This window comes from Sycon ciliatum, chromosome 1 (assembly GCF_964019385.1).
Source record: "Sycon ciliatum chromosome 1, ocSycCili1.1, whole genome shotgun sequence".
NCBI classification, from domain to species: domain Eukaryota; kingdom Metazoa; phylum Porifera; class Calcarea; order Leucosolenida; family Sycettidae; genus Sycon; species Sycon ciliatum.
In genome coordinates this window covers 83,645,067-83,660,295 of record NC_088643.1, presented here as the reverse complement: position 1 = coordinate 83,660,295, position 15,229 = coordinate 83,645,067, and the positions used below count along the sequence as shown (strand labels likewise).

The following is a 15,229-nucleotide window of genomic DNA, read 5'->3' as shown; positions in this document are numbered from 1 at the left end:
TCACCCTCTCGGCAAGCCAGGCAATGCTGTCTACTTGGCAGAGATGCCACCGTCTGCTGGCGATTGCTGGACCGAGCCAGCTTCTTGATCACAGCCTGCGATGCTGTATCCCCCATGGTCTCGTACACCTGCAGATATGCAGAATATTGCAAGTAATTCAAAACTTCCGAAAGGTCTACACAGGCTTGCATTACAGACACAAATATTTCTGTTCGCTCATTGCCAACATCTTCTCGAGGACACAGTGATACCGTGGTACAAGGAAGAAGCTTCATCTTTTGGTCAGAAAGATCAAGCGTCTACTGATTCTGAAACAGGATCAAGTGAATATCAAGTGCTGATTGTTGAATATGAAAGTGCGATGTGAGTGAGGGTTTCACACCATAGTCAATAGAGCATGTGAGCTGGTAATCAACGCACCAAGGATGCCTTACCGAGAGAGCAGCCTGCAGTACTTCTTTCCTATCATAGTAGAATGTCACTAGCCAACTAGCCGCGTTCAGTGTGGCATCTAAGAGCAAACGCGAAGAGATAAATAGATACATGTAGATACTCAATATGCGGACAACATGGTTCATGTTTCGTCCTTTGTGAACTCGTCAGCGCAGATAGATGGATGGATACATAGATTACAAGTAATTGCTGTAGACAGAGAGACAGAATGAGAGAGAGAGACAGAGAGAGAGACAGAGAGACAGACAGAGACAGACAGACAGAGAGACAGAAAAAAACAAGTATGCAATTGTAGTGCGACGGCAGTATATCACATCACATGACAAAATCATCAGTGCACCCTGTCCCATGATACGTCTAGTTATAGTATGATGTCGTGCATGTACTCTGCTTCTGGGTACAACTCACTGGACGTAACGTTGCACTGTTCAGTGTTCACTCACATACCCTACTGTTTTGAATCGAACCACGTCACGCGATGTGAAAACCCTGCCGCCATGTCATGTGATGTGGTTCGTATTGAACCATGTCATGTGATGTGAAACCCTGCTGCCATGTCACGTGATGTGAAACCCTGCTGCCATTGTAGACGTGCGTAGAAAAATGCAAGCAGTTGCACACTTTTGGGGGAGGGAGGGGAGGGGGGGGGGGGGGTGCAGACTCTTGCTAGTGACTGACCACGACTGGCGACAGGCCGCGACGCAGTGCACAGTATGTGAGTGTTGGTTGCCTTGCCGGTGGTTGTGCCAGCATTGTCGGCGTTGAGAAGGGTTGTTGCACGCCGCCTGGTCAGCTCTCTGCGAGCACGCTGTGCAGCACTGGCCTGTGGGGGGAAAAGTAAAGTAACGATAGAAAGACAGTTACTCATCATGTCTGTTCCTGAGGGAACTCACAACGGCCGCTAACACTCGGGGAAATCCAGCAGCGGCAGATGCAGCGCCGAGCGGTGGGGGGCCAGGGAATAAGTCTCACAACCACCGGCATAAAACATGGGGAAAAAGAGTAGTGGTGAAACGAATGTCAAAACCTACTTAGTACTAGCCGAATATTCTTCGGCTTAACGAACGAATGAACGAATATTCTTTTGGTAACAGAGATGACATCACATGCCCTCCTCCCAGTCATTAGATGGATACTGTCATTATTATTAGGTATGACAAACGGTAGTGCCACATAAAATGTACTGCCACATAAGGCTACTTCGAAGTTCATACATGTTATGTGCACCATTGGCAGTCCAGTATGGACATGTGCATGCATACAGTACAAAGTCACAGGCAGGCTGTACGCACTGCACCGTGTTCGGCGTGCATGTAAGTACAGGCACTGCATTTGAAGTGACGTAACGAATACTCGAATGTGACTTAACGAATATTCGAATGTGACAAACTGAACGAATGTTCGAATATTCGAATATTAGTTTCACCACTAAAAAAGAGTAATGACGAAATCACAATCACACAGGTATTGCTAGAGTATGGATACTGCCATCAAACAGGTTTAAAGCCCCCCCCCCCCCTCCCTCCCTCCCTCTGTGCTAATCAAGGTTTGTCTCTTCAAGGCACATCATTCGTGCTACATACATGTTAATACCAGTTTCCCGAGTACAGTGTGCATCCAGGATTCTTGAGACAAAACGAAAGCATACAAAATGCGCACGGTCGCGTTTTCTTCCAGTAAACAATGTTACTGTCCATCAAGCATGTTTCATTGCAGGCACATGTGCTTTGAGCAAGAATAGAGGGCATGTAGTACTAGTATAGTACAGGCACTGGAGTCTACATACATGACATTGTACTGGTATGCGCCTAAAACGGCAGACAGCAGCAGCAGCATGCATTCCATCTGGGTACGGACACAGTGAACGGCGAAGAACCCACACTCAGCCCGTACCCCGACTAGGGTACCGGCAATGAGCATGCTTGCACCGGTGGAGTATATACAAAGGTATGCAGCGGTTAGCAATGCATGCTGTCAGCTGCCCAACCCAATCACTGCACGCGCCATAGCACAGTTACCTAGTTTTAATCTAGTGGTGACATCTACTTCGAAGTAGTACAGTAGTGTCAGGTGCCGGAGAACAAACAGGCTAGGATCTCACCAAGCACAGTATACCAATGTATACACTGCGACTCAACTGTGCATAGACTGTGTAGTATGTGAGAATAAGAACGGCCTAGGCTAGGAGGCTGACCCCCCTCCAGTTCTTCGGCACCCGGCAGTACTGTAGCCCCCCCCCCCCCCGGCACACAACCCTGTGCCCCCCCCCCCCCCCCCGGCAGTGTACACAACCCTGTAGCCCCCCCCCCCCCCCCCCGGGCAGTGTACACAACCCTGTACCCCCCCCCCCCCCGGGCAGTGTACACAACCATGTACCCCCCCCCCCACCCCAGTGTACACAACCCTGTACCCCCCCCCCGGCAGTGTACACAGCCCTGTACCCCCCCCCCCCCCCGGCAGTGTACACAACCCTGTACCCCCCCCCCCCCCCGGGCAGTGTACACAACCCTGTAGGCCTCCCCCCCCCCGGGCAGTGTACACAACCCTGTACGCCCCCCCCCCCCGGGCAGTGTACACAACCATGTACCCCCCCCCCCCCAGTGTACACAACCCTGTACCCCCCCCCCTCCCGGGCAGTGTACACAACCCTGTACCCCCCCCCCCCCCCCGGGCAGTGTACACAACCCTGTACGCCCCCCCCCCCCCCGGGCAGTGTACACAACCATGTACCCCCCCCCCCAGTGTACACAACCCTGTACCCCCCCCCCCCCCCCCCGGCAGTGTACACAGCCCTGTACCCCCCCCCCCCCCCCCGGCAGTGTACACAACCCTGTACCCCCCCCCCCCCGGGCAGTGTACACAACCCTGTACGCCCCCCCCCCCCCCGGCAGTGTACACAACCATGTACCCCCCCCCCCCCCCCAGTGTACACAACCCTGTACCCCCCCCCCCCTCCCGGGCAGTGTACACAACCCTGTACCCCCCTGTGTACACCCCCCCCCCCGGCAGTGTACACAACCATGTACCCCCCCCCCCCCCAGTGTACACAACCCTGTACCCCCCCCCCTCCCGGGCAGTGTACACAACCCTGTACCCCCCCCCCCCCCCTCCCGGGCAGTGTACACAACCATGTACACACTATTTCTCTAGTAATGATGTAACGTTAGTAGTCTCTCACTACACACATTCTCCATCCACCTACACAGGGAACATTAGCTGTTGATGGCACAGCATGGTACATGTAGTAGTCCAGGTGGTGAAGGATGTGCAAGCATGCAATGAGCTCGACTTACCCATTCTGGCAGGCTGTCTTCCCGGACCGTCTGGCATGTGCAGGGCAGGCAAAGAGGGCACAACATAGAGCAATCAAACAGAAAGTACTAATGGCTTAGCAAGGACATCTACACCCATAGCACCTCAGTTATCCAAACACTGAAGTTAAGGGCACTTCCCTCTACCAGGCACCCTTTGGACGAGTTTTAGTGAAAATATTATTACTTTTTTGTCACTTTTTTGAAATGGTGACGTCATATGCCATATCCCGGCTTTTTCTCCAGCAAAACGAATGTGATTCAGAGAGCTGAAGCACAGCCGAGATAAGCAGGAACTATTAGAATCCCAGCTGTTGTCCACCGCGATGTCCTATCTTATGAGGCACACGCCTTGGACAGTGAATACTGTGCATAAATCAACAAGCAACTGCATAAGTATAGTCAAAGGGCAGACGCTCCGCCGACTTCATTTTAGCAGCGGATGGGAGGGATGTTCCATGATGGATACAGCAATGGAACACAAGGCCGCATAGGCATTGGTTGTGTGCAGCAGCGAAACACTACACAGCGGACCCAAAGCAAAACATGTCAGTTTGCACCGGCTATTAGATGTACAGTGTGTTCTTACCTCAGTCGCACATGCCAGCCATACAGCCACTTGCAAATGATTATTACAAACTGATGATTCATCACTAAGCCAACAAAACACAAACACGCACACAAAATATTCAAAACAAATAAGAACACATCACAGCTTTCAGCCAAAGTTCACAAAACTATCAGGGCAGACACGGGGCGCGAGAGAAAAAAATAAGGTTCTACCGAGATTTGAACTCGGATCGCTGGATTCAGAGTCCAGAGTGCTAACCATTACACCATAGAACCCTGACCAGGTAATTACCACCTACATCAGAAGAAATAGAAACCACCTGCTTGCTGACCACCAACAAAGACATGCAGAATTCTCAAGCTTTTGTCGTGCAACGACTTGCCACGTCATAATTCTCAAAGTCACCCACGTGGCTTTTGTGCTGTCCACGCTCCAATTTCCGCAATGTTTTTGAAAGCACTTGACCTAGCGTACCATAAGCATATTGCCGTACCGTGCGGGATAACGAACCTCACTTCTGCATACGATTGCCGAAAGCTAGCTTACTTTCTCTTCCAGATAGTCTCTCTGCTCGGACCTTTCCGAAGCACCTTTTTAAAGTTTTTATGGCTCCTTGCCCCTGTACTTACTTCTTGTTCAGATGTAGTCTCCTTTTTTAAGAACTTTGAAACTCCACTGTAGCCTTGTCATATTTTCAGTACACCCAACTCGCAACCCACAAACAGTCGACTTGTCCTTGGCTACACCACGTACAGTGCTGTATAAGCAGAAATATTCGTCTGGAATTTAATTTCGTCTTTTTCGTCCAAGGAACTTTTGGACTAAATTAAGTGCCGGACTAATGTCGATTTGTCCAGCTTTTCTATACACTATTATGATCCATGGACGAAATTTTCAACCGGACGAACTCCCTTTCTTAGGAGTTGGACGAAATTATTGACCGACGAAATTTTCTTCCTCTACAGTACATATAAATTGTCCAAATTTTCACCCAGGAGGGCATCATCAGGGACGTAGGAGACTCCTATGTCGTCTGCCGAATCTTTCTAACTGTAACGTGTAAAGTAATCATTGCCGCTAACTGTGCAAGTGTCCGTTGTGACCAGGAAGTGGCCCGATTCACGCGCCCCCTTAGCAGGCGCAGACCTAAATTTGCTAAATTGGTGACCCCGATGTGCTGGCGGGGGAGTACCCGTAGCGGCCTGACTCTCACTATTACGTCACACCTACACAAAAACATGCACAAGAAATACTTCAAGTAAATCATTCTCTTTGGCCTCAACTTCCTTGTTGTCCGGTTGGCCATTGCAGCCGTCGTCTAGGGCCCGACATAAAACCCTAAATTGGTGACCCCGATATTCTGCACAGTACTGTCGGGCGCCGAAGAACTGGGGGAGTCAGGGTTCCAGCCCAGCACGTTCTTATTTTTAGCGAACACAGCAGTTTCGTTCTTATTCGATGGTACAGGTGGAATCCTGATAATTCGAATATGGCTTAATTCGAACATACTGCTTAATTAGAAGTTTTTCCAGGACTGATTACTATCTAAACGATTCCCACATAACAATTTCTGATAATTCGAACCTTGAACTAGATATGTCCGGTTAATTAGAAGTCCCACAGAAGATTCCACTTACATAGAAAAGGTGTGGGATTTGTGCTGATAATTCGAAGTTAAAAAAAGAAAAGAAAAAAAGTAAATTATCGTGTCCGTTCCCGAAGGGAACTCACGACGGCCGCTAACACCCGGTAAACCCTAGCGGCAGATGCAGCGCCTAATTCGAAGTTGGCAAAGTGTAATTCGAAGTTCACTGTACATTGTACTGGTCAGTTCAGTTTGCATGAGCAGGCTGTGCCGGTCAGCTCAGTATCCGTGAAATATGTGTCTAAGGTCCATAGCGCAACTCTGCGTGACCATTTGAGCATTTTGACATACATATTGTGTTGTGGGTTCATGTTTGGATAATTAGAATGTCCGGATATTTAGAAGTTTTTTCCTGGCATTTTGAGGTTCAAATTATCAGGATTCCACCTGTACAGTCATACATGTACATGTATGCAGAGTGCTACATGTACATGTATGTCTGAGTGTACATTATGGTTTTCATTCTTATCTGCAAAAATACAGCCTAGCCCGTTCTTAAAAATTGGTGAAATTCTAGCCTGGCCGTTCTTCGGTGGTCCGTTCTTCGGCGCTCGAGAGTACTGTAGGCAAGGCTACATTGTCCACCATGGCCACGCCGGCCAGCAATGTGAAGGGCCGCGGGAAACCTTTCCCGGTCGCACCCTCAGTTACCAGGGAGGAACTCATGGCGCTCAGGCAACAGCAGCAGGCTCTGCTAAACCAGCTCAACAGGGCACAGGCCACAACCAGCAACAGTGGTGGTAGCGTTATTGGGAGTAGCCCTGATTTGGACCAGCCCGCAGCTGTGGAAGCCGTCAGTGTCAAGTTGCCCGACTTTTATCACTCGGATCCCGCTCTGTGGTTTGCTCGTGCTGAGTGTATTTTCAGCCATGGTGGCATCACCGCGCAGTGGACCAAGTTTGATTATGTGGCTGCGGCACTGTCGGAGCAGTTCTCCATCGAGGTCAGAGAGCTCCTCATCAGTCCTCTGCAGACTGAGCCGTACACAACGCTGAAAAGCCAACTAATCGCCCGCACTCAGGTGTCTGAGCAGAAGCGACTCCGGCGTTTGCTGACGGAAGAAGAGCTTGGAGACCGCACCCCGTCCCACCTGTTGCGCCGCATGCAGCAGCTCATCAGATTCCTGTCAACCCTGATGGCATCCCGAAAACAGCCGTCCTTACGCCATTCGGCCTTTACGAGTTCATCCGTATGCCGTTCGGCCTGCGCAATGCAGGTCAGACATTGCAATGCTTCATCGGCCAAGTACTGCAGGGCCTCCCCTTCTACTTCGTTTACATGGATGACTTGCTGATCGCTAGCACCTCTCGAGAAGAGCACCTGGAGCATATCCGTCCTGTGTTCCAACGTCTCGAGGACCATGGCCTCATCATCAGCTTGCACACATGTGAGTTTCTGGCACCGGCCGTCAACTTTCTCGGCCACCGAGTCAACGCTGCAGGCCTGCACACCCTGCCCGAGAAAGTGCAAGCCGTCATTGAGTATGCTGAGCCTGCATCCCTCCGTGCACTCTGTCGTTTCCTCGGGCTAGTGAACTTCTATCGACGGTTCATCCCTAGGTGTGCGAAAATAGTGCAACCGCATACTGATCTTCTTGCTGATCCCAAGACGCCGAAGATCAAAGCTATCGTCCTCAGTGACACAGCTCGATCTGCCTTCACTGCAGTCAAGGAAGCCATCAGCGTCGTTACGCTTCTCACGCATCCTCAACCCGACGCTTCGATTGCCCTCATGGTTGATGCGTCCGACTTCGCTGTTGGTGCTGCCCTGAACCAACTGGTCGACTCAATTTGGCAGCCCATCGCGTTCTTCTCTAAGGGTTTACAGCCGGCCGAAGCACGCTACAGCACATTCAGCCGAGAACTCCTGGCAATCTACCCGTCCGTCCGCCATTTTCGTCACTATCTCGGGGGTCGAGAGTTTACAATGTCTAAACCGATCTAAACCGATCTGCATACAACTTGTATAATATAATTATAACAAATCATAACCGTTCTTGAGTTACAGCAGTCAATCGAATGCCGCATTTTCCACACTAATTTAATTGGTCCATAAAAGGTTAATAACAGGCGCAGACCCCAAATTTGCTAAACTTTCACCATTGCTTTGCTATGGGACTGCAGCATTGAGGACTATGGGATGTAAATCCTTACTATTGATAACCCTGAATATGTTTCCCAGTCATTTGACCTAGGACGTACAGACAGTACGTTGGTGGCTTAAACTTTAAAATACAGATTTCTACGGCCTGTTGAGGTGTACGTTATACTGAACTGGTTCACTACTAGCATACAAACTGAGATGTTCTTGTTTCACTGTACACCATCAAAAGGAGGACAATAGCATACAGTCAGCAGCAAGATGGTGGTTACCTGAAGTCCATAACGGCTGACAGAGGCGACGGCCAGACATCTGTTGATGCCATCTGACTGAGGGCATGCTTAAGGCCAGACCGTACGTCCCAAGAAGCACATCTTACACAGCCATCTGCAGAACGAGAAGAGAAAAAAAACCCACAAGCGTGTACATGTATGCGCGCCACGCATGCACACAAGCACACACACACACACACGCACGCGCACACACACACACACACACACACACACACACACACACACACACACACACACAGAAGAGTACTATCAATGGTTAGCCTGCAGCACGTGTGTTTGTCAAAGGATAAGCAATGATTTGTGACATTATCAAATCATCAGTTGTCTACCTGCCCCAATACAAAGACCCTGACCCCTTTGCTGGGTCTGGTGCTCTACTACCTCACCTGCTGCTCAATCAGAACAATTCACAGGGTCTTGATTTGAGTAAATGTTGCCGAATTTCGAAATCTAGGAAAGGGCCGGGTACATGCCATTCCACTAAAAGCATCGATTTACGAAACGCACATCCGCCTGCATCATGACCCCCTGCCATACCCACATGCATGCAAACAATTGCTGATTGGTTTTAGTGTACAGTAGTGCAAAGTAATACACACCATGTGTCCAGCTTAGAATGATGTTGACGATCTCATCCAGTGTGCTTATACAGTCAAAGTACACCTGCCACACAGAGAGAATACACAGGAAAAAGTAATGTAAATGGAAGATGAAACATTCACTGGTCTGAGGGAAAGATGAAGAACGGAAAAAGTCTGAAGAAAAAATTGACTGTCACCACCAGGACTCGAACCAGGGACCTTCGCTTGAGGACAGCGATGCTCTAACCGCTGAGGTATGGTGTAGCCGTCATCCCAGCAGAGACCGTTAGATGAAACACCTGATACTAAACACTTTCAGCACAGTGCCAGGGTTAAATACCCGGTAGGTTGAGTACCATGGGTTCAACGCTAAAGGAAATGATACACAACTCACGGCATTGGCTGTGGGGAAAGCACGTGTTGTGACGAATGTAGAGTCGCTGGGCAGAAAGAGATTGTAGGGCACACGCAACACACAGACGACAAAGGGAAACACACACACACACACACATAATGTAGTATTCAGAGCAACTTTACGTTAGTGGGCGGGAAAAATCCGTGAATTCGCGAGTTTGCACTCCACTTACGGAAAGTTGTCTACGTGGAGTACGTAGATACTGTGAGCCTGCAAATTGTCCGCCCAATAATCAAATTTTGGCCACCCAGGGCTAAAACCCATTTCGGCCACCCAGGGCTAAAACCCATTTCGGCCACCCAGGGCTAAAACTCATTTCGGCCGCATCAAATTTTCGGCCTCTACTGCTGCCGCCTGTATACATTGTCACACTGAACCTTGCAAAACAACCTTTCGGCCGCAACAAATTTTCGGCCGAAAATAGCCGAAAATAAATACCGTACTTTACCGGTTATAAGTCGACCCCCCGTTTCTGGAGGTCTCAATTCTGCGTTTTAAAGTTTTCACCCAACGAAGCATTACTAACCACTCCCTGCTACTAACACATCAACAAATCAGGTACACATTCCTTATTGGAGGGCATACCGTCCCAATCCTTGAAAAAATGCCGATAAACTGGCAAAAATGTGTACACATGGTGCACTCGTGCATGCAGTGCAGGTCATTTTTTGTAAGATACTGCTGATAGTTCCCGGTTATAAGTCGAATCCCGGTTGTAAGTCGACCCCCACCCTTTCTCCTTCTATTTTTAGTCGTAAAAGGTCGACTTACAACCGGAAAAATACGGTATGCGCCGAATATGTGTTGCCTTACGGTAGGGCTGTATATCATATGTGTGATAACGTAGGTGCTCCATAAGTGGATTGGGATACAAATTTGTGACTCTCTCCCCAGGTCGACCCAATCGTACACTGCCGCATTCCGAGTTGCCAAGGGCAGCTACGTGATTTGAAACTCCGTATGGCGGAACACAGATCCGCATGCAGTGAACGTAAGACTTTCCGTAGATCGACTACGTTTTTACTAACGTAATTACGTTTTGCGGAACCTCTCTACTACGTACACATTCATGGCAGTTTTATTTCATGCACACATGCATGCAAGCACACACACAGACCATTGACCATTTGACGCCCATCGCCGGAGGCGATGATAGCGATGCTACAGCAGAAGCCATAGCAACTTGTGCTGGGATTGCACCATTCAAGCATCACCACGAAGAATGAGGTGGTGACAACAAAGCTGAAGGCCGTCAGGTGTTAAAACCGTGAGGCGGTAGACGATTGTAAAGGGAGTGGGCATGGCAGAGTCGTGAGTGTCTATGAACAAAAATCGCCTCAGAAGCATACGATATGAACACTGCTCTGTGTGAGTTTGCACCGTCAGCGGGGCATAGCGAGCCCACTCCGAGGTGCAGGCTCTTGCAAATTGCGCTACTCATGGGGCTGATCAATACATAGACAGAACATACCTGGTGGAAGTAAAGGCGGCGACACCGTTCGGGGATACCACACTGCTGGTGAAGTAAGCCAGTTCAAACTTAGAGATGTTCATGTCAGTGAACTGAGGATCTTAGTAGAGAAAACACGTACATACATACACGCATGCACACACACACACACACACACACACACACACACACACACACACACACACACACACACACACACACAAACACACAAACAAACACACAAACAAACAAACACACACACACACACACGCACACACCGAGCAAGTGCCTGAATGAACGGGTGGACTTCCTGGTGAGAGGACAAATGAACGGGCAAGTTGGCAGGCAGGTACGCAATGAGACAATGTGGACAAGCATAAAATACAGGGCAGAATGCTCGGCCAAATGGACAGAACTAAGAACACATGAACCAAAGTGTGAAAACCCGTTGCCGGTCTGATCCACAGAGGGATATGCTTTGCTGATGTCCAGTTTTCCAGTGACCTCAGAGCCATCATGTACGGCTTCGTACAAGATCTGAGCTGAGCGGCTGCATGCAGGACACTTGGCGATTTTCATCTTGAAACGTTCTTTTCGCTTCCGGAGTAAGTTTCTCATTCCCGTTTTTGGACAATACGGCCAGATTCTACTGAGTTCGGGAAACGTCCCTACACCTCTGCATGTATTAAATAACAATCTCTGGAAAAGTTAATAACAACAAGAAAGCGGTGTGGGCAAAACTGAGCAGAGGTGCGCACTCTAGTTAATAATATTATATCCTTGACTGAACTCAGCTATCCGACTGGTAGGTAAAGAGAGAGAGAGAGAGAGAGAGAGAGAGAGAGAGAGAGAGAGAGAGAGAGAGAGAGAGAGAGAGAGAGAGAGAGAGAGGAGAGAGAGAGAGAGAGAGAGAGAGAGAGAGAGAGAGAGAGAGAGAGAGAGAGAGAGAGAGAGAGAGAGAGAGAGAGAGAGAGAGAGAGAGAGAGAGAGAGAGAGAGAGAGAGAGAGAGAGAGAGAGAGAGAGAGAGAGAGAGAGAGAGAGAGAGAGAGAGAGAGAGAGAGAGACAGAGAGAGAGAGAGAGAGACAGAGAGAGAGAGAGAGAGAGACAGAGAGAGACAGGAGAGACAGAGACACACAGAGAGACAGAGACACACAGAGAGAGACAGAGAAGAGAGAGAAAGAGAGAGACAGAGAGAGAGAGAGAGAGAGAGAGAGAGAGAGAGAGAGAGAGAGAGAGAGAGAGAGAGAGAGAGAGAGAGAGAGAGAGAGAGAGAGAGAGAGAGAGAGAGAGAGAGAGAGAGAGAGAGGGACAGAGACAGAGACAGAGAGACAGAAAGACAGGAGACAGAGAGACAGAGACAGACAGAGACAGACAGGCAGCGAGAGCAAGCAAGTGAGATCGAATCTTAGTATCGACACCGTCACACATAGACCACGTGAATCACACCTTCTTCCATAGCGTTGGCATCACGGCTGTCATTGTCCCACCGGGGTAATGTCAGCTTGCTAACGTTGGACAGGCCAGTGACAATAATTCTGCCGCCATCGGAACTCACAGACAAATCTACAAAGACATACAAATACGGAGAGACACTATGGTATACCACACTGCAGAGAATGTATTTTGCAATGCCCTACAACATATGCCATGCATGCTACTTTGTGTTACACTGTTAACACACAATGAATAGCATGGACTCGGATAGAGAGCCAAGGATTAATTTATAGCAAAGAAAAGGACCAAGGATTTACACGTTACGCTATAATGTCCACTAACACCACCAGTTACTTGACAATCAGCTCATGCGATAACATTGCACTACGCTGACCGACGATACTGACGTTCAAGTAACTGGTGGTGTTAGTGGACATTATAGCGTAACTTGTAGTTCTTTGGTCCTTTTCTTTGCTATAAATGAATAGCATAATAACATCAATGGAAGAAACAAGACAGGCTGTGATTCCCAGGACCCTACATGCCTGCGTGGCTGTGTTGGGCAATTCAAAAATAGAAAACGATCTGACGACAGTAGTAGGATGGAGACAACTAACACCATGCACTACACAACTAACACCATGCACTACCAGAATGCCCATGTCTTCCAAGAGCATGGCCATGATGTCACACATAGGAAATGACTTGGATTGCAACAGCAAATTATCCCACGAGAATGCACAGGTGCACACACTTTGTTGAAAATTTCCACGATTTTTCTCCGACCAGTTTTAGCCAGGGGGAAAAAAGCTAACTCACCAACAACTTGGCCGTATGGATGTGCTATGACCTTCGCCCTAGCCACAGCGGCAGCAGCAGTGGCAGCAGTATCACCAGCTGTTGGAGCAGTGGCATCGGTATTGCCAGCAGTTGGCGCAGTGATCTCTTGAAGAGGTAATAAGAGAATGACATCGTTCTTGACTACCAGTAGGCTGTCCTTGCCATTCTACATGTTTACAGCAACACACATACACAGACAGATAAACAGACACGTTCAGCATGTAGGAACATATACACACATAGACACACACACACACACACACATACATACATACATACATACATACATACACACACACATACATACACACACACACACACACATGCACGCACACACACAGACGTGAAAGCCCCCACACACACACAGATGTGAAAGCCCCCCCCCCCCCACACACACAGATGTGAAAGCCCCCCCCCCCCCCCACACAGATGTGAAAGCCCCCCCCCCCCCCCTACACACACACACAGATGTGAAAGCCCCCCCCCCCCCCCCCCCCCCACACACACAGATGTGAAAGCCCCCCCCCCCCACACACACACAGATGTGAAAGCCCCCCCACACACACACAGATGTGAAAAGCCCCCCCCCCCCCCCCACACACACACAAAGATGTGAAAGCCCCCCCCCCCCCCCCCCCCCCACACACACACACTGCGTTGCTCTCTTTCTGTGCGCATGCCAGTGCAATCTACAACTGATAGAGTGGGCACTGATTTCTCTCTTATCAGAGCCTCTTCCAGGCAATTCATCACTGCTAGTTTTGCTCTCGTTGCATTCACAACACGTAGTAGTAGATATCCCGATACAGCTAGAAGATATCAGAGTCCAACACCGCTCAACACAGATTTAAAGGGGAAGTATACCCTAAAATCAAATTTTCACCAGTTGTAGTCTTCTGGGTGCTGAGTCGAATGGTCTTGGTCCGAGGAAGCTGAGACGCTCCCTTCCTACTTGAATCCCAATCGAACTCGCGCACTTCCACCGAAACTGGGTGACTGCGCCCTACTAGATGGGGATTTGTATGCAAAATGTCACTAAAAGCGCCATTTCGTTCTTATAAAAGCACGGATGACCGCGATTGGCCCATATGTTGTAGTCTTTTGGACGCTGAGTCGACTGGTTTTGGTCCGAAAAGGCTGCGATACAGCGTTCCTCCTTTATTCCCAATCGAACATGGTTGAACAAGCGGTCACGTGCTCCTGGGTGCCCAAATCACCTGGTCACCGCGCCAGCAGGCGACAACTTTCACACCAAGGTTCAACTCGAGTTCAACTCGAGTGACAGGACTGCACCCAAAAAAGGTCAAACAGGCTAGTAAGTTGTACCCTGCAGGCACGGTGACCAGGTGACTGGTGTACGCAGGAGCATGTGGCCGCTTGTTCAACCATGTTCGATTGGGAATAAAGGAGGAACGCTGTATCGCAGCCTTTTCGGACCAAACCCAGTCGACTCAGCGTCCAAAAGACCACAACATATGGGCCAATGGCGGTCATACGTGCTTTTATAAGAACGAAATGGCGCTTTTAGTGACATTTTGCATACAAATCCCCATCTAGTAGGGCGCAATCACCCAGTTTCGGTGGAAGTGCGCGAGTTCGATTGGGAATAAAGGAGGAAGGGAGCGTCTCAGCTTCCTCGGACCAAGACCATTCAACTCAGCACCCCGAAGACTACAACTGGTGAAAATTTGATTTTAGGGTATACTTCCCCTTTAACCACCGTGGAAAGTGTTCAAACTCACACGAGTTAATCGAGTCACCGGAATACCATCAGTCTCTGGCCACAGCATGCAAGTGCTGACATCTGCAACTTTGCTGCCGCCCTTGCTCCTGGTCTTCATCTTGGCCGTCAGTTTCAACACCGTGCCGTTGGAAAAGCCAACAGCAAAGCAAATCTGTTTGCCTCCTGTTCCACACAAATGCACGCGCACAAAGACGAATGCGCACACACACACACACACACAAACATCACATCACACTTTCAAGCACCAGGATTGTGAACACATGCATGCATGACGACACATCTTTTCTTTCTTGAACTCCAGCACAAAACAAAGTGCAGAGATGGGCTGTAAAGTTGGAAACAAGTCGGTCACCTTGTAGTGGGGCTGGGGAGTTTCCAATGTTGCCTTCG

General features: G+C 49.2%; 1 protein-coding gene and 1 non-coding gene across 2 annotated transcripts in view; both read right to left on the bottom strand.

Moving 5' to 3' along the window:
• Positions 1 to 15,229, bottom strand: part of LOC135805930 (uncharacterized) — a 30,442-nt gene that overhangs the window by 5,514 nt on the left and 9,699 nt on the right. Inside the window, exons 10-21 of the mRNA XM_065320052.1 lie at positions 14,838 to 15,001; positions 13,075 to 13,261; positions 12,268 to 12,384; positions 10,841 to 10,940; positions 9,349 to 9,394; positions 8,973 to 9,036; positions 8,353 to 8,467; positions 4,354 to 4,417; positions 3,747 to 3,776; positions 1,132 to 1,276; positions 435 to 511; positions 5 to 128 (exon numbers count right to left, since the gene is read on the bottom strand). Coding sequence (XP_065176124.1) covers positions 5 to 128; positions 435 to 511; positions 1,132 to 1,276; positions 3,747 to 3,776; positions 4,354 to 4,417; positions 8,353 to 8,467; positions 8,973 to 9,036; positions 9,349 to 9,394; positions 10,841 to 10,940; positions 12,268 to 12,384; positions 13,075 to 13,261; positions 14,838 to 15,001 — 1,233 coding nt within the window. The remainder of the gene's footprint in view (positions 1 to 4; positions 129 to 434; positions 512 to 1,131; positions 1,277 to 3,746; positions 3,777 to 4,353; positions 4,418 to 8,352; positions 8,468 to 8,972; positions 9,037 to 9,348; positions 9,395 to 10,840; positions 10,941 to 12,267; positions 12,385 to 13,074; positions 13,262 to 14,837; positions 15,002 to 15,229) is intronic.
• On the bottom strand, positions 4,539 to 4,610 carry Trnaq-cug (transfer RNA glutamine (anticodon CUG)). Its single transcript has one exon. It is a non-coding gene; the product is annotated as a tRNA-Gln (tRNA).